This window comes from Panulirus ornatus, chromosome 31, assembly GCF_036320965.1.
Source record: "Panulirus ornatus isolate Po-2019 chromosome 31, ASM3632096v1, whole genome shotgun sequence".
NCBI lineage: Eukaryota > Metazoa > Arthropoda > Malacostraca > Decapoda > Palinuridae > Panulirus > Panulirus ornatus.
In genome coordinates, this window is record NC_092254.1 from 3,093,512 (window position 1) to 3,120,351 (window position 26,840).

The 26,840-nt window shown below is 38.4% G+C and overlaps 2 protein-coding genes across 2 annotated transcripts in view; one reads left to right on the forward strand and one right to left on the reverse strand.

Annotated features, from left to right (window-relative positions):
- The window catches only part of ck (myosin-VIIa ck), an 85,530-nt gene extending 85,129 nt beyond the window's left edge, over positions 1–401 (reverse strand). Inside the window, exon 1 of the mRNA XM_071680329.1 lies at positions 247–401. The gene's annotated coding sequence lies outside the window, so the exon portion shown is untranslated. The remainder of the gene's footprint in view (positions 1–246) is intronic.
- A 4,106-nt stretch (positions 402–4,507) lies between these two features.
- Positions 4,508–25,758, forward strand: gcl (germ cell-less). Its single transcript, XM_071680336.1, has 12 exons — positions 4,508–4,667; positions 6,088–6,227; positions 7,093–7,216; positions 9,162–9,258; positions 11,799–11,950; positions 13,708–13,803; positions 14,619–14,735; positions 16,910–17,000; positions 18,500–18,698; positions 20,662–20,880; positions 22,922–23,012; positions 25,290–25,758. The coding sequence occupies exons 2-12, from the start codon at positions 6,094–6,096 to the stop codon at positions 25,440–25,442; spliced, it is 1,473 nt and encodes a 490-aa protein (XP_071536437.1). The 5' UTR covers positions 4,508–4,667; positions 6,088–6,093; the 3' UTR covers positions 25,443–25,758.
- The last annotated feature ends 1,082 nt before the right edge of the window (positions 25,759–26,840 follow it).

Consider the following 26,840-nt stretch of genomic DNA (forward strand, 5'->3'; position numbering starts at 1 on the left):
CCGAATGGGCACTGCGGCAGGTGAGGGGTCCCTGACGGTGCTTTAGGTGAGCCATGGGCCCGTATGGAGGCCTAGGTGTAGGTGTGGGCCCATAAGGAGGCCTAGGGACGGTGAAGGCCCCTGAGGGAGGGTGAAACTTGGGCATTAGCCAGACGCGGAGCAACGGTTCCTGAGGCCACCAGGACGGCCGCCCCAGCAGCAGGCGGAGGCCAGCGCCCGGCCCCGCCCCGTCCCTGCTGCACCTACCTGTGTGTTGGTGTGTCTCGGGCAAGCCGCACTCAGGTGACGTATCCCAGGGCTAGAGCATGCCTGTAGGTGCAAATGGAGAGGATAATGAGCCACACATTCAGATCCTCGCACTGACTCTCTCACTCTCACACTGGCGCTGGTGTCACTGACCACCGCCGAACATGTGACGTCACCCACACCCGCGCCATCTACACCCACCACAACTAACTAAGGTTTCCCTTCACACTACAAACTTTTGTCGATTAAGCGTTACTACAACGTCAAACGATATTAGTCCAGGTCTAAGAATATGTTGTGTATGCTTGGGAATAATAACAGCTGCATAAAGATGGCACAATAAGATGGGAAACACTGAGCAGGTGAATTTAAGGCAACCTAAGGGATCTCAACGCTAAGACACGGAGGTATCCAGCCCTGGACGCGGCCCACACAATTCGTCCTCTACAAAAAAAAATACCATTAAAAGATAACAAACAGCCTCTTGACCGACACATCAATTGTCTGTTTTCTCCCCTTAGTATGGCTTCATAGGGTGGCACATAAGTAGGCACTGGTATACTGAGAGAGCCTGGAATAAACGCCAACTGCAGCGACATCTTGATGTAAGGTTTCTCATTAAAATGTATACATACACAGCAAGGTCTGCATGTAAGGGGACAAGATAGGTCAGCAGTTTATCAAAATTGTATGGACAAGGAAATATTAGGGGAATTTAGGTCAGAAATAATACAGTTCTAACCTTACATCCATGGACCTCAGCACTACATCCAGTATATATATATATATATATATATATATATATATATATATATATATATATATATATATATATATACATATATATATATTTATATATATAGTTCCTAAAATTATACTCATATGCTCAATAACAGAATAAGTATTGAGTCATCTGTCCTAACTGTCCTCAATAATAAGATGGTACTAGAAACATTAGCATCATGACGTATTGTACCGTAGAATGAACCAAGGTTTTATGTAAGTAATCAATGCCAGTGTGTCCTCTAAGAGTAATAAACGCCAGTGTCCTACAAGTATGATCAACGCCAATGTCTTACTGCAATTTAATCTACTCTTAATACAACCTTATCTATCTACTCTTGCTACAACTTATCTACTCTTGCTACAACCCTATCCACTCTTGCTGCAACCCTATCTACTCTCGCTGGAACCATAACGAGTCTTACTGCAACCCTATTTATCTACTCTTGTTGCGACCCTATCTATCTATTCTTCTTGCAACTCTATCCATCTCCTTTGTTGCAACCGTGTCTATCTACTTTACTGCAACCTATCTACTCTTTGTTGCAACTTAATAATCTTACTGCAACCCTATCTCCTCTTACTGCAATCCTATCTACTCTTCCTGCAATCCTATCAACTCGATCCAAACCTACCTACTCTTGCTACATCTCTATCTAATTTTGCTACAATCATATATACTCTTGCTGCAAACCAAGCCCATCAATCTACTTTTGCTGTAACCCTAAATACTCTTGATGTATCCCTATCAATCTACTCTTGCTGCAACCTTCTCTACTCTTACTGCATCCCTATCTACTCTTGTATCAATGACTTTACTCATACTTTCCCTCCCCTGTTAATTCTGATATTACTGATTGATTGACTTTATTCAGGGACCCTAGTGCATTCTGTACATTCTGTGCAACACACCACAATAAGGTGCATAGTATATTCCACGAGGATAACCAACCAAAGTTTCACAAACATATTTCCAGTGGGGTCCTTGTATTGCAGCAAGATAGAGCAGTCAACAAAGGAGCCACAGCACCCTATACAAGACACATATGCACATTGTATATCCCTCTTTAAAACGGTTAAAAAAGTTTAAAAACACTATGCATAACACTGCTTATATGTCTGGTAATATACACAGTTATTTAGTTCAGAGAATCTTTCTTCGTCAATGTTTCCTAACTGCTGATCTAAAGTTTTTTTTTTTAATATATGCACTATATATTATTTGGTAATGAATTCCATTCTTTAATAGCTGTATGATAGAAGGTATGAGCCACAGATCTCTTGGCTCTTGTTACACAAAAGTTAAATACTATGTCCAGTCCTGATTGACTGGTTATTTACTACCCTATGAAAATTTTAAGATATGTGGGCCTTCTGTTATTGTAAATGATAAAGACATGATTCAATTTTATTTGCTCAACCCTATTCTCTACACTTAACATGTTTACTTTCTCCCCCTCTGCTTGGCCAATGTGAACTCTGGGGTCTGTCTACTCCTACAATAAAGTTAATGAATTTGTTTTGACAAATTTGTAGCCGCTTTTTGGATTTACTGCTTACTCCAGAATACCAAGAAGAACAAGCATAATCAAAATGAGGATGAATTAAAGCAGAACATATAGTTCTCTTAATTTTCTGATTAAAGCCCTTTGCTTGTCTGTATAAAAATTTTGATCTTGCATTTATCTTCATGATTATAAACTGACAGTTTAACTACCTTACATTATCTCTTCTACTCATTTAGAAGCTTTCTTTAATGTTTAAGGAAGATTCACATTTTTCTTTGTAGGAGATTAGCTCTTTGACGTGATTAGCTAGTCAATCCTAGTATACAATGGCTGTTTTGAACACCAGATTCAGTTTTATAGCTGATAAACAAATTACTACTATAAGTCAGCATCATGAAACAATACCATGATCATAGGTAAAGCGAATTACTGATGTAAAGCATATAATCCTCTCCATCACTTGTGGATCATTTGGAATAATTTTGTGACGTAAAACCTTTCAACGTACATTGAGCCAGACTTGTGTACGACGGTGCGACCGTAAGGTTAAACACGACAGGATAACCTCAAGGAACAGGTTAAATGACAGGCCATCTTAACCAAAGTTGGTGGGTTTTCCTTAACATGTTCAAGAGCATTATTATCATTACCTCTTTAGACGTAATATCTTTTTTTTTTATCGATGTTTGCCTCAGCTGTCCAAATTTGTTTATATGTACATATTCTTTCACATAGTTTATGAGCTTCTCTTTCCACAAGCAATCTCCCATTAAAGCCACATACAGATACTTAACTCAGAAAAGAAACATTCATTGGTGTTGTAAATCTAATTTACATTATTCCACCCGTCTTGAAGACTTCTTTAAATAAAATCTATCGTAGAAACAATTTAGGCTAGTCCTTCGTACACAAGGGCCACATTACTAAAATCTATCGTAGAAACAATTTAGGTTAGTCCTTCATACACAAGGGCCACATTAATAATGAGTGTTTGAAGTCAACATTGACGTGAACGGCCTTAATGACCCTCCCGGCAGTTGTAGTGCCAAAACCCAAATAATGTATCAGTATATTATACGGTACAAACCTTGAGTATGATGGCCTGGACAAAAGTCACGCAGATACATGCAAGGGCCATACTGTCGTGCCCAATTATCGTAACGTCGCGTCGTGTCAAGGTTGGGATCCTCCAGGTTCTTCCTGCTGTTTCTGGATCGCCAGTCGTACCCAAGGTTCGTATTTGCGTCTCAAGGATCGTATGGTCGTTCTGTTGCGTCTCAAGGATCGTATGGTCGTTCCGTTGCGTCTCAAGGATCGTATGGTCGTTCCGTTGCGTCTCAAGGATCGTATGGTCGTTCCGTTGCGTCCCAAGGATCGTATGGTCGTTCCGTTGCGTCTCAATGATCGTATGGTCGTTCCGTTGCGTCTCAAGGATCGTATGGTTATTATGTTGCGTCCCAAGGATCGTATGGTCGTTCCGTTGCGTCTTATGGATCGTATGGTTGTTACGTTGCGTCCCAAGGATCGTATGGTCGTTCCGTTGCGTCTCAAGGATCGTATGGTCGTTCCGTTGCGTCTCAAGGATCGTATGGTTGTTACGTTGCGTCTCAAGGATCATATGGTCGTTCCGTTGCGTCTCAAGGATCGTATGGTCGTTCCGTTGCGTCTCAAGGATCGTATGGTCGTTCCGCTGCGTCTCAAGGATCGTATGGTCGTTCCGTTGCGTCTCAAGGATCGTATGGTCGTTCCGTTGCGTCTCAAGGATCGTATGGTTGTTACGTTGCGCTTGAGGATCGACCTGTCAAGTTTATAGGTTACATTATTGCACCTCAGGAAATTATTCTATTTCTTATATAGAAATGGATCTTTTTGCATAACATTTCTGACACATGCTAGTCAGGCTTTTTATTAGTATGTTATAGGTTTATTAAGAACCATAGGTTTAGTTCCATTGCTGCATGTCCAGTCTGTTTGTAAACAAATGTTGAAGTAAAACTTGTGTTGGTGGTTTGACCAGCTGGGTTTCCTCCCGTACTTTGGCCACCATATTCACTTTCTGTACCATTATTACAATATCTCTCTACTTAAATAAGGATAAAAAAGATACGAAGGAAGAGAGAAAGTCACAAAGTAAGTGACATAACATTAACATTTGACACAACTTGAAACATGCATTATCCAGGAGCTACAGTTTCGTGAGATGGGACTAGTTTTTAACCGTTTGTATGGGATCTGGGTCTTATATGTGCATTTTTTCGTAAATGTCAATTGTATGACAAAGAAACATCGTGGACGGTAGTGGAGATACTGTTATCAGAGTGATCTTTCAATATGAGTATGGAGAAACACGCCTCTTCGGAAAATGTGTACTGGGGGCGTGTGCCTGTGTGCTTTCAGTTATGTTACTTATAATGACTGAAATCACAGCAAATAATTAAATTCAATGAGTGAAGCAGTTTTGAAGTATTTTGATTTCAAGTGATAGTACTCATCACGACATATAAGTTAGGGTGCTTAATAACAAATAGGAAAATTACGTATTTAGATGATGATTTATGGGTGTAACTGCATGGTAGTGTTAGTTTTGTATATTGAGTAATTTTTTCCTCAGCAAGGATACTAGAGATAGGACAGCTATAAGTAATGCCTTGGAGAGTTGTTATTGATGTATGAGATTCATACTAGCATTAAGGATAGCAGCAGAGTTTAGAAGTTTCATTGATATACAGGAAAAACTTAAAGGTTTTCAGGAACTGAATCTTAGCTCATTTCTGGAGGGGCAGTTACATGTGAAATTTTTGCTATTTTCCTTTGCTTATTTTTGTGCAAGTGATAATTCATGGACAGAAGATAGAGCTCGGAAGAAAAGAATAATGTTGGGTTTATGATGGAAAAATGACTCATTAAAACATCCATTATTAGTATTTGAGATTACTTTTTCCATGTTACAGGGAAAGAGTTTTACACTTGTTTTCCCCCATCTTCTTAACCTTGTATATATACATATTTGCATTACCTTATTTTCTTCACCTTGTGTGTATGTACCACTACTTTACTCCTATGTTTGTATGCATACCTGCACACACCTTAGCCTGTGCCAGGTACCCTTTCTATCACTCAGCCCCTAGGGGAAGATGAACAGCTGGGTGGACTGTGGACTGGCTCCTGCAACCAGGATTCAAACCTGTGTGGGTTTGATCACAGACAGTCTGTGCCTGTGTGACAATCAGTAATGCTAACCATTACACCACAGAGGTCTGATAATGTCATTGGTTTGGTGGTGGTTTTCAAGATAGAAGAAAATTTAACCATGCTGTGAGGAGGAAATTTGAATTCAACTTTGAGACTTAGTGGAACAATTTTATGTTATTTGAAATTATATAGGTGTGGAAGTATCCCAAAAATCTAATGAAATTTTTCTTCAGGATGTTGATGTCTCAGTATTCACCTGTGATATTTTGCAGTTATGTGGTATTATGATTCATCATGAAATATATGGTTTATATAATTTATATGGTTTATGATGAAATATTTTTAATTTACTTGTTAGGCAGTGATGGGGAATATACTTCAGAGTGTGATGGGATCGCATGTAATAGGGTATGGAGGTAGCAAACGAAAAGTGGAGGAGGTTGAGAGTGATGATGATGACACCATGGATTTGGATTCCCTTCTGCACACACCAAAGAAGTACGTTGTTATCATTCATTAATGGGTGTTTGAGAATGTCTCCACCCCATGGCTTTGTGCTGAATATTGATGTATTCTGTATTGTAGTCTGTCCCTCTGCCGTAGTTGTTTCACTTCCACCCTGTTAACATGACTGTGTCTTAAGTAGTATTGTCATCATTCATCTGTCACTTGCAGTTAATCAAAGACTGATAGTCACATTGGCTGAGATGGTGGAATTCTTGTCTGAAATTTATAATTATAACTTTAAAAGAATATTTTTGTGTGCAAAAACAATCACTCAAAATTTGCTAAGGATTTGGCTGTTATTGGCCTTTATTTGATATTTTTTAATTGCTTGTTGTGCTTGACTTTATAGCCATAATTTATGTACAGTAATATAATGGAGTATAAGTTTTTTATTATCAGATTTCTATTAATAGTAGAACCTTTCAAGTTTGTGCATTGAGGAAGGCATTATGGTTCAGTGAATTTCAAGAACAACTTGCATTACATTTCCATTATTCATATTCATGTGCACGGTTATCCTATCCAGATACTAATTTTGTTAGATCATGACTATGAATTTAATCAGATTTCAGAAACTAATCAGAAACTAATGAAGTCAAATTGCTGTTGGAAATATGTAACTAAAATAGTAACAACCACCAGAAATAAGAACTTAGATGAAGCAAACAAGTCTCGTATTTTTGTTGTTCTTATTATGAATTATGATGCTAAATCTGCATCCAGTAATATTTTGCAAGGAATCTTCCTATTTACCTTTTGTTGATATATAAAATGACAGTGGCAAACTTTAAAGAAAGGGTCAAAGAAGTTCTCACTTGATTATCTTGCTACTTTGAAAATATTCTCTCCTTTTTAGGCGAAGATTGAATTCTACCTCAAAGTATATATACAAGACTTTGTTTGAAGAAGGACGAGCTTCAGATGTGAGTGTTGTGGCTCTAGGCAATGAGTGGCATCTCCATAAAGTTTACCTCTGTCAGGTAAGTGTCTTGTACTTAGGTTAGAAATGTATGCTGAAAAAGATAGAGGCTTCAGTCTCTGAATTATGTTATATGAGTTAGTATTTTTATGTCAGAATTTTTATTGTGTGTGGGTCATGGTGAGATGCCTGAGGATTGTTGGAATGTCTGTATTGTGCACTTGTATAAAGGCAAGGGGAACAAAAATGATTGTTCAAGTTACAGGGTTATAAGTTTCTTGAGTATTTCAATAAGATGTATGGGAAAGTGGTGGTGGAGAGGGGGGTTGTATGCACAGAACATCAGATTGTGAATGAAATATGGGTTCAGGAGTGGTAGAGAATGTGTGGATCAAATGTTTGCTTTGAAGAATGTGTTTGAGATATATTTAGGGAAATGAAAGGATTTTTTTGTGGCATAAATGGATCTGAAGAAGGAGTATGGTAGGGTTGATGGATATGCTTTGTGGAGGCTGTCAAGAAATATGGTGTAGGAGGAAGGCTTCTAGAAGTGAGGTATTGTTATCAAGCGAATAAGGCATGTTTTAAAAGAGTAAGGCTTATTTTCCTCAAAGTTTTCTTTTCATAATGATGATGATAGTGGTAATAATAATGTTGATAAAAATCTTGATAGTGATAAAATTGATAATGATAATGGTCCTACAGTGTTGTTGTTTGGTTAGTCACTAGTGCGTGTTTTTCCATCTTTTTAATCTCCTCTGATCCCTTTCTTCCTCTGTTTCTGACACAAATCATCTCAGGCAGCCTTTTCTCACTTATCTTCTCCATGTGCCTAACCCATTTCAATACACCCTGGTTGGTCCTTTCAGCCAGACCACACCATTCTCTGACAGCATTATTCCTTACACAATCATGCTGTCGTACACCACATATTTTAATCAGACCTTTCATTTCTAGTACATCCACACTTCCTTTCTCTTGCATTCAATGCTCATGACCTACATTAATGTAAGATATTCAGAACTATAGTACTTTCAGACACACCCAACTATACCCTTACAGACAGTAACCTCCTTATACATGCTCTGTAATACACCTAGGACTTTAGCTCCCACTTCCACATAAGCACTTACTCCATTCCCCATGATACCACCCACTTTCATGTCCACTTTGAGGTCCAGTAAACATTGCACTTCATCCAGGTCCTCCCCATTTAAACGTAGGCTCCAGCTATCCTACCTCACCCTCTGGCTGCACCACATAACTTAATTTTATTCTTATTTACTCTCAACTTTTTTCCTTTTACTCACTCCAGAATGGTGTCACAAACTTATGGAGTCTCTGACTAGAAACTGCCCTTAGAACCACGTCGTCTGTAAACAATAATTGATTCACAACCCATATCCTCCCACCTTCACCATGCTTACCTCACAACCTTTGTATTTGCCTCCCTCATCACTCCATCCATGAAACTATTAAGCAGCCATGGTGATATCACATCTTTGATGCAGATCCTTCTTCACTGGGAACCACTCTCCTATCTCATCTCCTACTCACGCACATGATTTACTCTCCTGGTAAATTTCCATTACATTTAGTAATTCCATTTACCCCATACATTATAAATTCCTTCAAGACAACTCTGTTTTACACTTTCTCTAGATTGGTAAATGACGAGTCTCTCTCTCTCTCTCTCTCTCTCTCTCTCTCTCTCTCTCTCTCTCTCTCTCTCTCTCTCTCTTCAAGTATTTCAGGTATTTACATACTGAACTTGGGAATAACATTTGAGCTAGCCACTTTCCTCTAAAAATTAGAGTAACAAGTCTGTAAAGATACTTTTCATGAAGTGTAACAGCCTACACTTGTTAGTTTTTGTCAATACCTTTTTACTTCAGCCTTTTATCATGATACCACTAGGAAAGAAAAACCATTTCATTGATATATTATCTGAGTTGCTGCCTTAAACAGTCTTCAAAGTTGCTGATGGTTTACCTTTACCTCCGCAGAGTCCATACTTCAGCAGCATGTTTTCAGGCAACTGGACAGAGACAAACCAATCTCAGATCAACATTGAGATTCTTGATGATAATATTAACATTGATGGTGAGCATGATTTTCTAGTACATTTCAGCCACAATATATTCATTGCCAGTTTTGAATGTGGTAAATGATAGCTTGGTGGATATGATATTTGGTAGAGATGGCATGTAGAATGAGGTAATCACATGAATAATGTGGTAGAAAGAAAGGGGGTAGTGAAAGCCTTGTGTAAGATGACTTATGGGTAAGTGACATGATTGGATGGAATTATGGTTGTTTCTCAAGAGATGGAATGGCAATGTTTTTGATTGGTTAGTTAGGCCAATCAGAGAAAGAATCCTGGTGTTACCCAGGACCTTTCTGAAGTTTCCTACTGCCCAAAGCTACACTATTTCCTTATGCAGGGAAATGTATACTTCAAAGGAGTGTGAAGTTCTTTGACAAGACAATACTCCCAGTGATACCGCCTCATTAAAGAGAAAGAACATTGCCCACATATCTACTGTGTGTTGTAGAATGCGACGAAGGAAGGGTAGGAATTGGGGCCTGGAACTCCTCCTATACTGTACAACTCAAAGAAAGGGAAAAGAGTAGAGCCTAAAGAGGATCTTTTTACCTCTATGACTTGGTCATTTGTTCTGGACTCTACCTTGCTCTTATGGGAAATAGCAAGCAAGTATGAAAGGAGAAAAGTAACATGTATATATATATATATATTATTTATTAATATATATATATATGGTAAATTATATGGGAGGGTATTGATTGAGAGGGTGAAGGCATGTACAGAGCATCAGATTGGGGAAGAGCAGTGTGGTTTCAGAAGTGGTAGAGGATGTGTGGATCAGGTGTTTGCTTTGAAGAATGTATGTGAGAAATACTTAGAAAAGCAAATGGATTTGTATGTAGCATTTATGGATCTGTAGAAGGCATATGATAGAGTTGATAGAGATGCTCTGTGGAAGGTATTAAGAATATATGGTGTGGGAGGCAAGTTGTTAGAAGCAGTGAAAAGTTTTTATCGAGGATGTAAGGCATGTGTACGTGTAAGAAGAGAGGAAAGTGATTGGTTCTCAGTGAATGTAGGTTTGCGGCAGGGGTGTGTGATGTCTCCATGGTTGTTTAATTTGTTTATGGATGGGGTTGTTAGGGAGGTGAATGCAAGAGTTTTGGAAAGAGGAGCAAGTATGAAGTCTGTTGTGGATGAGAGAGCTTGGGAAGTGAGTCAGTTGTTGTTTGCTGATGATACAGCGCTGGTGGCTGATTCATGTGAGAAACTGCAGAAGCTGGTGACTGAGTTTGGTAAAGTGTGTGAAAGAAGAAAGTTAAGAGTAAATGTGAATAAGAGCAAGGTAATTAGGTACAGTAGGGTTGAGGGTCATGTCAATTGGGAGGTAAGTTTGAATGGAGAAAAACTGGAGGAAGTAAAGTGTTTTAGATATCTGGGAGTGGATCTGGCAGCGGATGGAACTATGGAAGCGGAAGTGGATCATAGGGTGGGGGAGGGGGCGAAAATCCCGGGAGCCTTGAAGAATGTGTGGAAGTCGAGAACATTATCTCGGAAAGCAAAAATGGGTATGTTTGAAGGAATAGTGGTTCCAACAATGTTGTATGGTTGCGAGGTGTGGGCTATGGATAGAGTTGTGCGCAGGAGGATGGATGTGCTGGAAATGAGATGTTTGAGGACAATGTGTGGTGTGAGGTGGTTTGATCGAGTAAGTAACGTAAGGGTAAGAGAGATGTGTGGAAATAAAAAGAGCGTGGTTGAGAGAGCAGAAGAGGGTGTTTTGAAATGGTTTGGGCACATGGAGAGAATGAGTGAGGAAAGATTGACCAAGAGGATATATGTGTCGGAGGTGGAGGGAACGAGGAGAAGAGGGAGACCAAATTGGAGGTGGAAAGATGGAGTGAAAAAGATTTTGTGTGATCGGGGCCTGAACATGCAGGAGGGTGAAAGGAGGGCAAGGAATAGAGTGAATTGGATCGATGTGGTATACCGGGGTTGACGTGCTGTCAGTGGATTGAATCAGGGCATGTGAAGCGTCTGGGGTAAACCATGGAAAGCTGTGTAGGTATGTATATTTGCGTGTATGGACGTATGTATATACATGTGTATGGGGGTGGGTTGGGCCATTTCTTTCGTCTGTTTCCTTGCGCTACCTCGCAAACGCGGGAGACAGCGACAAAGCAAAAAAAAAATATATTATTAATTTATTTTGCTTTGTCGCTGTCTCCCGCGTTAGCGATGTAGCGCAAGGAAACAGACGAAAGAATGGCCCAACCCACCCACATATACATGTGTATACATACACGTCCACACACGCAGGTATACATACCTATACATCTCAACGTATACATATATATACACACACAGACATATACATATATACATATGTACATAATTCATACTGTCTGCTTTCATTAATTCCCGTCGCCACCCCGCCACACATGAAATGAAAACCCTCATATATATATTGTTTACAATTAATTGATATTGTTTGCTAATACTTTGGGTTCATGCTCTAAAGTCTTTATCTGTGCTCATGCCACCTATGTGGACAGTTGTAACTTGTTCTCTCATATAATGATGGGCTGTATTGCAGCCCTGCATCTTGCTCTTGGGCAGTTCTACAAGGATGATATTGAAGTGGAAGCTGCCCAGGTGATACCCCTTCTGGCCACTGCCCTCCTTTTGCAGATGGATCCACTCATTGACCAGTGCACCTGTATCATGCTGGAGACCATTAACCTACAGGTATGCTGGAAAACGATCTGCCATATATAAATGTGAAAGAAGAAAGATGCTACAGTTAGTCAGAATGCATATTTGATAGTTTAATGTGCAAGTATACTTAGGCATAATCGTCTTTATTAGGATACTTTACTTAAGATATTGATGAATATAATACCATGCTAGGAATGTGGTGGAACTTCTGTGAAACTTCCATTTCTTATCACCATTCCTTAATTTGGCCTTTATACCTGTGTATTTCTGGGAAAAACCTAAATTAGACTTTCAGTAAAAGTCTTTTGGACAAGGAAAAATGTTTTGCATAACTTTTAACTGGACTTGGACAGTTTGAGAATAAAATTTTGAAGTAGGGTAGGGTTTTAGATGTAGTGATTTGGAATAGAATGTTGAATTTGGCTTGGGGCATAGATAAAGTGATTCAGAATAGTGTAGTAACTCCATGTATCGTGTGTGAATTGTCCATCACTACTGGTTTTATTTTGTATCCATTCTGATCTTTGCACACCTGGGTTTCACAGCCTTGCATCAGCACTAGGACAAGTACTCCTTCATGCAAGCTTTTGTGCACACTCTAGACTTAGCATTTTCCATTCCTAAGAGCATTCATTGTACCTAGAATTTTTTTCCCCTTAAATTAGGAAAAAAGATGAAACAAGGATGTGAGAAGGCTGTGTGGTATAAAGAAGTCATTAGAAAGGTGCATGAATGAAAATCTTTTTGGGTGATATATTCATGTAGAAATGTGACAGTAATTTTGTCATTAGGATACAGAACAAGGTACATTGAGAAATAGACCATGGAAAAGTTGTATAGATGTAATGAGAGAATTTAGTAGAGCTAGGGATGATGATAGAAGAATGTCTGAGGATTAGATGCATTTGAAGGATTTTGTGAATAATGATACCAGTCTCACTTGATGAACCAACATGGTATGAAAATTGAAAAAGTAATAAGCTCATTTATAAGTAAGTCCACAGTTAACTTTTACACAATGATTGTGAGTTGAGGATGTGTGTAAGTGATAGTTTGGGGACAACATGTACCTGATCCACCCCATTCAATGGGAATGAAACAATGGTAATGATTAAGTTGATGGATATGGTTAGAGTACTTATATTATTCAGTAGAAAGTAATTCATTTTATTTTGCACAGATGATGCAAGTAGGAAGTTAATTAGCCTCAAATATGCATATGATATCCACTTATGATAATTGAGAGTTTACCTTAAACCTTCACATATTTTGACTAAATGGGACAGGGAACAAGTTAAATTTCTATATTTTGTGGATTTTGAGTGTTTTTACTTGCTAAGCTTTTGAAGAATAAAGTAAAACATTTGTCATGAACATGACTGTCTGTAAACAAAACGTAGATGATTTTACTGCATTATCACGTATTGTTTGCATTATACCAAATAGTGGTGGAGGCAGTTACTATATGTGAATTGTTTTAAGTGGTTTAGAGTAGCCTTTTAAAGAAAACCCCAGTATGTGTACTATGGAAAATGACCTAATTTGGATACTTTGTTTTCTAACTTTCAGAGCCAGTAGGAGAAATTTAGAAAATCATGATGTTATGCTTATTAACGACGTTTCATGTTGATTTCATAACTAATAAAGTTTTAGTTTTGTTCATTTTCTGTCAAGTACTCCAAGACAGTCCATATCTCACCCATAAATCTTTTGCATCTTCAAAGCAGTTAATAATTCTCAAGAGAGTGGTCAATACATGTTCTTTATCAATATCTTTTCCACTTCAGACAGTTCTTCAATATCATGAGGCAGCTCGGAGGTATGGGGTGGTAGAAGTGGACAAAGCTTGTAAACAGTGGTTGCTCCATAATCTTCTTACTCAGGTAGGGATGAAATAGACCAAAGACTTTCTGGAAGGAGAGCCAGTGTCATGGGGGACCAGGACACTGATGTGTTGTTACTTTTTTATTGTGTTCTCTGCTGAGTTTAAGTACCCAGTTTCATTGCATATATGATCTTGTTATTCAAGTTAGTGACAGCAGGTGTTTGTTTAGTTTCATTTAGGGCCTGTTTTGTAAGTCTTATTTCGTGTTAAAATGATGTTTGATGTTCTGAATCATGTATCTAGGTCCTTCTTTGCCTTCTATCCTCAGGGGAAAGGCACTGTTATTTATTTTCAGTATGCATGTGTACTTGTGGGTATGCAGGGCAACATGCTTGAAGCTATTTTTCCTAATAATGTAACTAGAAAGATTTCAGGTCCATAGAGTTCACTTATAAGTTTTGGGAAAATCATGCATGTTTGTATGATAGAAGGTATCCTCTGTTGACATGCTTTTGTTTATGTTTTGCCTGGTTTTCAAGTGAGCGAGTAACCAATGTAGATGTTTATATTAATTGTACTTGGAAGAGATTTGGAATAGGACATCCAGAACAAAGAGGACAGTGAAATCAGGATACAAGTACATAAAATAGATGAAAGAACTCAGGGAAGTTGATGTGTAAATTGTGATGGCTTTTATAGTGATAAGGCAAGAGATAGTCCAGCTTGCTTGTGTATTTTCTATTACTTATGATACAATATTTAGAGTACTGCCTTCTTCATTTTGAATCTCTCATTGCCAGTTCTGAAAATATTTACATTTTTTTCTATGTTAAGAAAAACATTTGGTATGTCAGTTTTGATATCTTCTTTCAGGTTACTGATCATCCAGGCACTTTGTCTCGCATCCCACCAGACTTGCTGTATGAACTACTGTCTTCACCACATCTTTATGTCATGCAGACAGAATTTAGTGTTTATGTCATGCTGAAGGTAGGAGTGATTTATTAATACCAGTACAGCAAACAAATATAACTTGCTCTCCTCATTGAACCTCATAACTATTCCTAGCATTTCACAGCAGCAGCCATTAATCATCCATAATATGATCAGTTTTTCAGGCATGTAAAAGCTGCTTACACACTCACTTGTCTTGTATGTTTACTGTAGAAATCTGATCCATAAAACTCAGCGTACCTCTCTTTATATTTTTGTGTATTTTTTCCTTTTTGCTACCATTCTATCATGCACCTTACTGTATATACTTAGTAATGTTACAATGTGATTTGTATTTACTCGTGATGCTCTCACCTTTGCAATATTTGTCACGGTTGATACAAGTCTTAAACTTACTCTCTGTTGTCCTGAAATTCCTTTTTGAATAACTGAAGCTCCTAGGTTAGTAATTAACATAATTAAAGAAAAGCTTATTAAATAGTAATTTTTTTTCATCGGGGCATCATTTATAAAAAGTTTATTATACATTTGTTAACCTCTTTATATTTCAATTAAGGCCCAGACTAGATATAGACTTTGGTTTGTGACTGGAACCTAAAAACAACAAACTTATATCTAGTTTTCAGTGAAATGCTTCATTTACAGTATGAGAACCCACAGTTATGTAAAACTTAACCATACCTTACATCATAATACATTTTGTGTCCTTTAAGAAGGTAAACTTTACTTAGAACTTCAAAAGTTATATTGGCTTTTTACCTGGAATGCACAATTTGTTTTTTAAGGCATCTTTTCTTTTTTTTCATTTGGAAGTTATATCCTCTCATATTCAGCATTTATTTACTTTTGGATTCACTGTTTGTTTCTTTCATTTCTGCCCTGATGGTCCTTACAGACAAACTTAGAAATGACCATCCACTGTATGGGGAAAACTTATCATGTAGATGTAGATTCTCCATTTAAGTGGGGAGTTTCTTCCTGCAGTTTATGTCTGCCTGTTTTTATCTCTGATGCCTGTTCCCTTCTGGAACTCCCTCAAGGGGGTGGCCACAGCAAGTCTCTATTACTAGTGAACTCCAGTACCGCTTCTTAGCCTTTAATGCTTCACCTTTAATAGGCCACTGGCAGAGTTTGCATAGGCTCTTACTTAATGTTGTTATTGACTTCTACCGAATGCTCCTACATACTACTTCTGTTTACTGTCCTACTATTTTGCCAAAAAGCAGGGCTAGCACATAGAAAGAGCTATCTGAGTTAAAGTGTTGTCACATGTTATGTGTGATAAGGAGAGATTGTACATATGTATGTATGTGGACAGAATACCAATTATCCACATGTGGGTGAGGCAGAAAGATAAAACAGCTACTTGGGTCAGAGGTGTGCAACTTGACAACCATTGAAGTGCTTTCTCACTATGCAGCCGTCACTAACCCTCCAGATACCCAAATAGGTACTATTGGTAATATACCTCCCTGGTTGTTAGTTGCCTACCAACTACTACAGTTTATGTTCCTCCTCAGTTCACTGAATCTCATTTGCCCATAGTGATAGAACACTCATTTGTGTACTGGCCTGTGGAGGACTGGCAGTTGTAAGAGGCTTTGATGTTAGGCTAAGGAAAAATAACATATTACCAAATGCACAAAAAGGTTTTTGTGACTTCGTCAAATCAAAACATGGTGTGCCCATATTAGCGAATAAGGAGGATTTTTGGAAATTTTTTTTTTCCACCTGGGGGAAAATAGATAAGTTTTCAAAGGTCAAATGGTTAAATTGATGTGTGTTATCTGTGCATTTTCCTCACAAAGGATTTGGATCCACACTGTCCAATTCATTGAAGTTCCGGGTGATATTTAAGCAATTATCCACTTTGGGTAAATAATGTCATAGCACATTTTCTTTGTATATTTCAGTTCTGCTTCAAATCATTTCCAGTACTTGCTTTCTGTGTTTTCGCTTTATTCTCTTCTTAATCCACTGTATTCTTTACCACCTTTTATATTTTCTTTTCTGCCTCAGGTTTTCTCAAATTATTGAATGACTCTCACTTAGTGCATCATACAAAAGTTTGATGAAAACTTAGGGACTTGTTTGATATGGGAAGATTTTCTTAGCTTTTTGGTTTTTTTTTCTACTTTAAGCTCTGAATTCAAGAATTTTTTTAGAAACTCATAGATGATACATTCTAAAAATAAGTTGTTTTCCCTAAGGCTTGGGTGTTCCTGCGACTTAACCATTCATGGGAGGGCTCACATGAGGCAGCATTCCTTGATGCCCACAAGTACTTCAGGAACCGATCAGGTTTGTTGTAATTAAGTATATATAGCTAATTCAGTGTGCACTATAAGTACTAATCATGTAAGACTAATCTTTACATTTACATTCCAAACCTGACACACAAATGTACTTGATCAAAAGTCGTTCTTTGACATAAGTATCTGAAATACCCTTGCTGTATTCATTTCACTCATATGATCTGTCTCTTTCTTGGTCTTCTTTTATCTTGCTTACTGTCATAAACTTTCTTTACCAACTAATTTTATTTACACATTACATCTCAAGAAACTGATCCTTGTGCCTTACAGGTTTTCAGACTGTCTTTCTGATATGTACATTCTCAGCTTTATGCACTCTGCTCATTCTTATTCAACTGCATATGTTATCAGCCATTACTGTTCTCATTTTCTTAACCTTTCTGCACACTGGAAACCTGAAAATTCATGTTGTTGCAGAAGTGTTGGAAAGGTGCTGCATTATGTAAACTTCTTTCTTGCTTTGCATTAAACTTCTTCCCTTTCATCATAGCCCTTTGTGGACCATTGGATACTGTCACTTACTTGACACAAGAGTCATATTCACCTTTCTGAACATGTAGAAGGGTGAAAGGCATGAATGGAATGGAGTGAATTGGAACAATGTGGTATACAGGGACCACCATGCTGTCAATGGACTGAACCAGGGCATGTGAAGCATCTGTGGAGAACCATGGAAAGGTCTGTAGGGCTATGTTGTGGATAGGATGTGAGGGAATGAGATCTTTTTCACTTTTTCCTGTTATTACCTCACTAACAGAAATATCCTGCCTGAATACAGGTTGGCCATTAATGCTGGAGACATCTTGTAGGTAAGTGCTGTCATGGCTGCAGGGAGGAACTGATGAATGTTTTGTTGAATTGGTTTAATCATATTCAATGAACACAACTAATTTATGAACACTGTAGAGGTCATGTTAGATTTTGTCACACACCAAATGGGATGAGGATACTTCTGGCTTTCTGTTTTCCAAGGAATTTGTTTGAAAAGTTTGGTGTTTTGCTTGTAGTGGGTAATGATTTTCACTTTCTTTTTTGGAAGGTTTGGACTCCGACTTCCCTTTATCAGCATATCCTCGTTACGTATCATATTTCAGTTTTTAATCTAATGAGTCTGGCATCTTCTACTTGCAATATGAGACATAAATGATATAAAAAAGATGAAATATTCTTAGTTAATAAGCAAGGGAATCCAAATATAGAAAAAGGATTGTAAATAGAACACATGATTTAAGAGATATGGGAAATAGCTGTGTAGCAAGCTTTTTTTCTAAGTCTATTAGCATATTGTTTTTTTTCAAAAGTGCATTGTGGTGTGCATAATTGGGAGAGGTATTTTATTAGTGGAGAAGAGGGGAGGTGTAGAGCAAAGTTCCTCTTTCGACAGCTTCCTGCCTATCTTAAGGTAGCTTATGGATAGGTAACAAGGGCTAGGAAATCTAGGTCCACGTCAAGAAAAAACATAATATTTTGTTTTATAATTCACAGAACCTGGATATTTCCTTGAAGAAGAGGGGAAGGAATTCTCTCTAGTCTTTTCAGCACTCCGACTCATATACCTCATTTACCACCATTTGGATGTTGAAATGCTTTATTCAGACCGCATTTTGCCTCCTTCTTGGTTGACTCCAGCCAGTATGCACCAGTGGTACAACATGCTGAGAATCGATCAAGGCAAAGACAGAGGGTAAGTTGAATGATAAAAAGACTTAGTTTCTTATGCATTCTTAATACAGCAGTTTGATGGATGAAGCTGAACAGGATGTGCTATGGTTTGAATGTATGGAGAGGATGAGTGGAAAATGATTGAATGAAGAGCTGTGTCAAAAGTAGAGGAAGGAAGAGACCAAGAAGATAGAAGATTGGAGTGAAAGGTTTTGGGGTGTCAGGGCCTGACATCCAGGGAGAGGTTTGTATTGGATAGAAGTACTTGAACTGATAATGTGTCAAGGTTAGCAATGTACATTTTGGGGGCTGAGCTAAGGTATATGCTTTCATAATACATCATAATTAGGGAGTGGATGTGTGCAAATAAGTGTTGTTTGTTTGTCCTAGATGTTTCACTGCTGAATACCTTCACAGTAAACAAACTCCTCCTGGTACATTCCTATCCCAGTGTATTTGGCAGTCATTTGTATGCAGCAGTACTAAACCTTTCACACCCAAACCACAATGTATTTAACTACCAACCCTCAGATAAAAACAAGTTTACCCCTGCCTCACTCTTCAGTGACCTTTACTCTCAGATCCCTCATCCTCATCAAATATAAAACTAACAAAACACACACACACACTGAAATAATCCAACAGGCACAAAGGTCCGGGTTCAAATCCTTGCTGTTGGAGGGCATTATGAGTTCTATGAAAAGTGCACATTCATATATGCTATATTTTTGTTCATATAGCTCCACATGTGACAGTAAGTACTGTAAAATTGCTTACTACTGGTAATGTGTTCCTGATGGGATTTGACTAGTCTAGACTCTGTTGCTCAATGATGTTAGACAAAGGGTATTCAGTTACTTGTAATCGAAGTCATATCCGTATTAGGGACAATCATAGCCAAGCAGTTAGCGTTTCCAGTCACCACACAAAAGGTCAGGTTTGAATCCTTGCTGTTGGAGGGCATTATGTGATATATATACATACATATACATATGTACATATTCATACTTGCTCACCTTCATCCATTTCTGGCACCATCCTGCCCCACAGGAAACAGCATCACCACCCCCTTCGTCAAGTGAGGTAGTGCCAGGAAACAGACAAAGGCTACATCCACTCACTTTCATTATTCTTCAGCTCCCTATCCACGTCCAGACCCCAGAGACCTTTCCATGGTCTTCCCTGGACATTTCACATGCCCTGGTTCATAGGGGAGATAGAATACTTTCCATGTATTCCCTGCCTGTCATAGGTGACTAAAAGGGTGAGAGCAGGGGGCTGGAAGTTCTCTCCTGTTTTACTTTTCCAAAAGAATGAAGAGAGATGCAGGCCAAGAGAGGATTTTTCTCCCTGAGGCTTCGCCATTTGTTCTTGAGAGCAGAAGAGAGTGTATTGAAATGGTTTGGTCACATGGAGAGAATGAGTGAGGGAATGAGGAGAAGTTAGAGACCAAATTGGAGGTGGAAGGATGGAGTGAAAAAGATTTTGAGCGATTGGGGCCTGAACATACAGGAAGGTGAAAGGCGTGCAAGGAATAGAGTGGATTGGAACGATGTGGTATATCGGGATCGACATGCTGTCAATGGATTGAATCAGGGCATGTGAAGCGCCTGGGGTAAACCATAGAAAGTTTTGTGAGGCCTAGATGTGGAAAGGGAGCTATATATTAACCCTAGGGATTGGGGAGAAAGAATACTCCCCACGTATTCCCTGCATGTCATAAAAGGCAACTAAAAGGGGAGGGAGTGGGGGGCTGGAGATCTCCCCTCAAGTTTTTCATTTTCCAAAAGGAACAGAGAAGGAGGCCAAGTGTGGATATCCCTTCTAAGGCTCAGTCCTTTGTTCTTAGCGCTACTTTGTTTACGCAGGAAATGGCAAATATGTATGAACAATTTTTTTTTATCAGAATTACCAATTCAGAATTCTTAAATCATTAGTTTCCTGTATTAATGTGTACACTCAGAGGAGTACATGTTAATTTACAGACCAAGTGAAATATCTGAAGAAGAATTTGACAAGTCCTGCACACGATGTGGACGAGTGTTAGCCAACTCTGGCCAGCACATTTGGAGATGGACTGGATATAACTTTGGCCTAGACTTGGTGATGACTCATGATGGAGCCTCCCTCAGATTGAAACGTAACCACAGAACAGAAAATATTGCTACGATTGCTCAACCTACCCGTAGAAACATCATGTACAGGTAAGAATTTTGAATATATTCATATTGTGTCATGTCATCTTTATTAATACAACTGAAGATAACCCAGGAAAGAGCGTCTTTATTTTTTATGGATGTTATTATTTTCATGATCTTTCAGGAGCAGATGGTTCATCGTTGATAGTCAGTAGTGACAAGGATTTGAGGGATTTCAACAGCTGAAAAATCATTGTAATATAATAATTGCATAAAGCGACTCACTGAGGATATGAAGGATGCAGTATGTTAAAAGAAGTAACACACATTTCCCAACTTTAGATAGACGGTTCAGACCTTTAATTCATTTGTTGCTATTGTACCAGATTTACATAGTTTTTCGGTGTCAGGGTCCATACCTCACTTAAAAGATATTATTAATGATTCTTTTAACATATATGCTGAATGTCATTGACGAAGATTTTAAGCTTGGATAGGCTTTTATAAAGAGGGCTCTTAATAGGTATTTGGTGTGTTCTTTGCTTCACCTGAGGCATGTCCTGTAATCATAATACAGCACATATTATTATGAGAGATGGCAACAGCAGCAGTCAAATCTGCAATGGAATGGTTTGCCAGTAGGTGCAATCTCATTGAGAGCTAACCACGGGTGCAGGTGCTGAAATGAAATGGCTCAGACATATTGAGTGGATGAACAAAGAAGACTAGAGGATCAGTATATCAGTAGTGGAGAGAGGAAGGGTGTGGGGTAGACCAAAAAGGAGATGGAAGGAAGGATGGAGTAAAGGAGGCTGTGGGGCATCAGGATCTTAACACTATGAGGACGAGACACATGCCAGGGATAAAATGAACAGGGTTGACGTGGTAAGTAGGATGCAGTGGGCTCAGTCAGCATATGGAGCAGTTAAGGTAAAACATGGAATAGTCTGAGAGGCTTTGATGTGGATTGTAAGGTCTAGTTTTAGTACATTATGCATTACAGTTTGAAAGTGGATGTTTGAAAAATGAAGCTGTTCATTTGTGCCATTTACTGCCTTAGTGAGGTACCATTAAGAACAGATGAACAAGTCTCACTAGATTACATTTACTCTCTGGTTGTCATGTACAATGCACTGAAACCAGGGCCCACCATCCACTGCCAGGTGCCATGAATCATTCTCCTGTTCCCTTAAGATTTTCATATGCATAGGCTCAGCCCACTGACAGCATGTCACTCCATGAATACAGTACCCTGCTGCTCTAGTTGATTCTGTCTCTTGAATGACTCTCACCCTCAGGCCTCAGTACCTCATAACATCTTGCACTCTATCCTTCCATCTATTTCCCTCTCCCTTTTGCTTCCTCCACTTTTGGCTCATTGGTCAGATTTTCTTATGCACCCTCTTCATAGAAGTATTTCAGCACACCCGTGTCAGCTCTCATAGTCAGTCTTCTTACTACCAAACCTCATTCTTACAGTGTCACTCCTTAAACAATTAATACTCACCACACATATTGCCCTTAGGCATTTTATTTCCAACATGTCCACTCTCTTATTCTTTTAAACTTAGGACCATGGGCTCACATCTGTACAACACTGTTAGGGTTTCAGTAACCTTCACAGATAAATACAACCTCCCTGCCTGCTCCCCTACTCTTTCTTTGTGCTAAAAAGTTACATTATTTGTATAAAGTAGGTAATATTGGGTGGGCAGCCAATGACCAGGGAAGTATATTACCAAAACTACCCATCTGGGTATCGGGAGAGTTAGTAACATTGCTTAGTAAGCCAGCACTGTAGTGGTTGTCAAGTTGCACTCCTCTAACCCAGGTAGCTGTTTTTTTCTGCCTTTTAACATGTACACTACTGGCATTCTGTCTACAAACATACAATCTCTCCTTGTCATATGTAACACTTGACAACACTTAACTCACGCAGCTCTTCTTCATAACTAGATTTTCCAGCAGTGAGCTTTATGCACTAATCCTACCTTTTGGGAAAATGGTAGGAGCAGTAGAATAGGCATCAGAGATATAGATAGATAAATTATTTGTATAAAACAAATGACAATACACATCTAGTTTACTTCAGTGGATGTCATTGCAGAGTTACTGTAGCCTCGCTGGATGAGCAGAATCAGGTTGTTTATACCAAAACAACTGGAGTGCAGTCCGTGTCTTTGGCCAAAAATGAAGAGGTAAGAAATTTACAGAAAGAGAACTGTTGAGTATACAGGACTGAGTAATGTTACTGAAGACAGACAAGTTTCAGTAAAATGGATTTGTGAGAAATGAAATTGATAAAACTAATGAAGTTGTTAGTATGAACTCACAAATATCTTGTTTTAAGCATACACTATGGTAGTTATGTAATTTTTACATGATATATACTCAAATCCCTTTTTTATATTGTAAACTTGAATATGAGATTTTGTATGGTGCTGTATTTAAAGAGATGTGGTTAAGAGTGTGTGTGAACTTTGATATATGAAAATAGTAAAGTTACAAGTTACCACATTTGTGCACTAACTTACTGATAAGATTATCCCTTCCCACAAATAGGATTAGTTGTGACTTTGTGGTACGGAAGAGCCTTGCTGGACTTTTTCTTTGGTTAGATTTTGCAGCAACTGATTCATTATTGTTTTTAAGAAGCCAACAGCATTGTATGTAACATTGGTTGCTCTTTCCCATTAAATGAAAAAAAATAGTTCTGACGATGTGAAGTCATGTGGTAGAGTTTTCAATATAATCATGTTTTTAAAAAAAAAGTAAGCAAGGACAATAAGCATTTTGTATATGAAAGATTATGGCGAGTCTTATGTAGCTGCCCTTGACATATTCAAAGCTTTTGACAGGGTGTGGTATTGGGGTCTCATCTCTAAGCACCTCTTTTTTTTTGGCTCCCCCCTCCATCAGCATTGGTGTCACTCAAGGTTCTGTCCTGTTTCCTACATTTTTTCTCCATTTTATCAATGATTTACTCTCTTCCACAAGTATCCAAGTGCAGTCATACACAAATGACTCAACACTGCATTCTTCCACATCCCTCATTTCTGCTCCTCTCACTTGGATCTGCATCTTGTGAAGTGTCTAGGGTAAACCAATTAAAGTTTTGTTGGGCCTTGTTGTGGCTAGGGAGCTGTGGTTTTGGTGCATTAGTCATGACAGGTAGAGAATGGATGTGGCCTCTCTTTGTCTGTTCCTGGTGCTACCTTGCTAATGTTGGGATCAGCAATTAAGATGTAGGGAGTTTTGGTCGGGGTGTTGAGCGAAGTGAGAGAGTCAGGGAGAGGTTGGGTGAAGAGGGAAGAGGTGATGAAAGGCTAGCGGAAGATGAAATCCAGCAAGGCGGTGGGTTTGGATGGTAATGCACTTGAATTTATTAGGAATGGGGATCACTGTGTTATTTATTGGTTGGTAAGGATATTCATTGTATGTATGGATCATGGTGAAGTGCCTGAGGATTGGTGGAATGCATATATAGTGCTACTGTACATAAGCAAAGGGATAAAGATAAGTGTTCAAATTACAGAGGCATAGGTTTATTGAGTATACTTTGAAGATTGTATGGGAGGATATTGATAGAGAGGGTGAAGGCATGTACAGAGCATCAGACTGGGGAGGAGCAGTGTGGTTTTAGAAGTGGTAAAGGATGTATGGATCATGTGTTTGCTTTGAAGTATGTGAGAAAAACAGATGGATTTGTATATGGCATTTATGGATCTGGAGAAGGCATATGAAAGGGTTGACAAGAGATGCTCTGTGGAAGGTCTTAAGATTATATGATGTGGCAGGTAAGCTGTTAGAAGCAGAAAAGTTTTTATTAAGGGTGTAAGGCATGTGTACGAGTAGGAAGAGAGGAGAGTGATTGGTTCCCAGTGAAGGTCAGTGGCCTTTATTTGTTTGTATTCTTGCTGCTACCTTGTGCATTAATGAGGTAGCACCAAGAACAAACAAAGAAAGGCTCATCTGCTCACATCCATTCTCTAGCTGTCATTTATAATGCACCAAAACCACAGTTCCCCATCCACAACCAAGCCCCACACACCTTTCCATGGTGTACCACAGATGCTTTACATACTCTGATTCTAGTCAGTTGACAGCATATCACCCTCTGAATATCATGCGTATTATATATTTAACTGATTGCTTATAACTAATGGGAGTTGATACAAAGGAAGAAAATATGGTGGAGGAACAAATAATTAATAGATATGTTTCAGTGAAAAATCATACAGAAGTGCACTCAGCAGTTTTGTTTGGATTGCAAAGTTATTCCCATTTCAAAGCAGGATGTTGTAAGCAAAATCTCCCCTAAACTGCTTTTAAGGCAAATTTTCACATATTCTCATACTTGTTTCCTTGCCATACCTTTGTCCATACTGGTAATACTTCTCGAATGTTTGACATTGAATAATTAGCATGGTGTTGCTCGTAACTACAACCTGATTAAAAGCACTTTTGCTCACCAGATACGAGTCATGCTGCTGGACCCAGAAGTAAAGTATCCTCTGCTTCTGAGTGCCAACTTTCTCATCACCACCAATCATCAACTCCCAGTCCAGCCAACAGGAACATCTACAGTTACTGCAGTAGGACTACCAGGCCATGGTAACAGAGAATAACACTGGAATAAATATGATTGCTTTTTTTTTTATGTCTGGTGCTACTTAGTATTAAACCATTATTTTTCTGCCTTTTGTCACATTTTATAAATTCCTGGTGCCAAAAACTCAAATTTTATATTAGCTTTAAAAAAATTTACTTTATTATCCCTTAGCTAAGTTTACTATGCATTTACAAGATAATTAGAAAATTATTTACAAGCTAATATGTAACTGGCTTTTGTTTTTTCTTCACACCAAAGGAATTTAATGTGAATTATATGGTAGATGTAAACAATAAAAGATTTAGTTTTGTAATAAAAGGTATATAAAAAGATACTGTAGTTCTGAAAGTTATTCATATTATTTTTAATAAGAGCTCTATAAAACAAATTATGTAGTTCATTATGCTTGCTCATACGTCTGCCATTGCTAACAGCTGTGTTCATACAATAGTGAATGTCAGACAATCCCGGCATTGTGTATGTCACAGCATCTCTCCCCAGTGCTTTCAAGAAAAAGCATTCCTTCTTTTACTGTTCCTTTATCCAAAAACATCAGTGGTTTTGTTGCACTGTATTACAAAAAAGCGGGATGCTTTAATTTTTCCAAAACTTTTTTGTCATGTGCAAGATCATCAATGCAGTTTCACTGTTATTAGAGAGTGAAATCTTATATAACTTTTTCTGGTTTTTCACATCAAGCACAATATTTGTAGCACTTAAGCATGGTTTTACAAGTCTCTTTTAAAGAGGAAGCCTTAATTGTTTTGGCAATAAGTAGTGGCAGCTCATAAAAATCATCTACCAATTTGATGTCTGATGATAAGCTCTGGTGACGTCCAGCTGCATACATTTCAACTCTTGAAGTCTGGCAGTGAAAAGTTCCTTTGGCTTGCTTTTGGTTTGCATTCAAATGTCGGTCAAAATGACCAGGTCTCAGGGCATCATTGATGAGAACTGCAAGGCATACTATGTGCTGATGGAGGTTAATCCCATGTTTCTTATTAACAGTGAAACCAAACTTGTCATAATCTTCAACACAAGTCCAGTTCTATGTGAAAGATATTTCTACAAAATAACAACACAGTAAGACCATACCTCACAGCCATACATCATACTATACTCATACACCACAGCACAGTCATGCACCATACCACAGTCACACAACATACTACAAAATCATACACAATACCATTGTCATACTCCACACTGCAGTCACACACCACACTGTACAGTCACACACTTAACTACAAGGAGCATTAAGAAACCATAAACTTTCTCATGGGGCTGCAACTGGGTATTGCACATCACGCCATAGCTACAAGTGAAATCCATAAATAAAATAATTCATAGAACAAATTAATACTAAACATTAAGAACCATGAGATAAATCTCAACAATTGTAAGGATGAGGGGA

What these genes read in the sequence shown, in the direction of transcription:
- gcl (XM_071680336.1), top strand. Translation starts at nt 6,094, where the DNA reads ATGGGGAATATACTTCAGAGTGTGATGGGATCGCATGTAATAGGGTAT. An exon ending in CTTCTGCACACACCAAAGAA is followed by an intron (nt 6,228 to 7,092) that starts GTACGTTGTTAT and finishes TCTCCTTTTTAG; the next exon opens with GCGAAGATTGAATTCTACCT. An exon ending in TCCATAATCTTCTTACTCAG is followed by an intron (nt 13,804 to 14,618) that starts GTAGGGATGAAA and finishes ATCTTCTTTCAG; the next exon opens with GTTACTGATCATCCAGGCAC.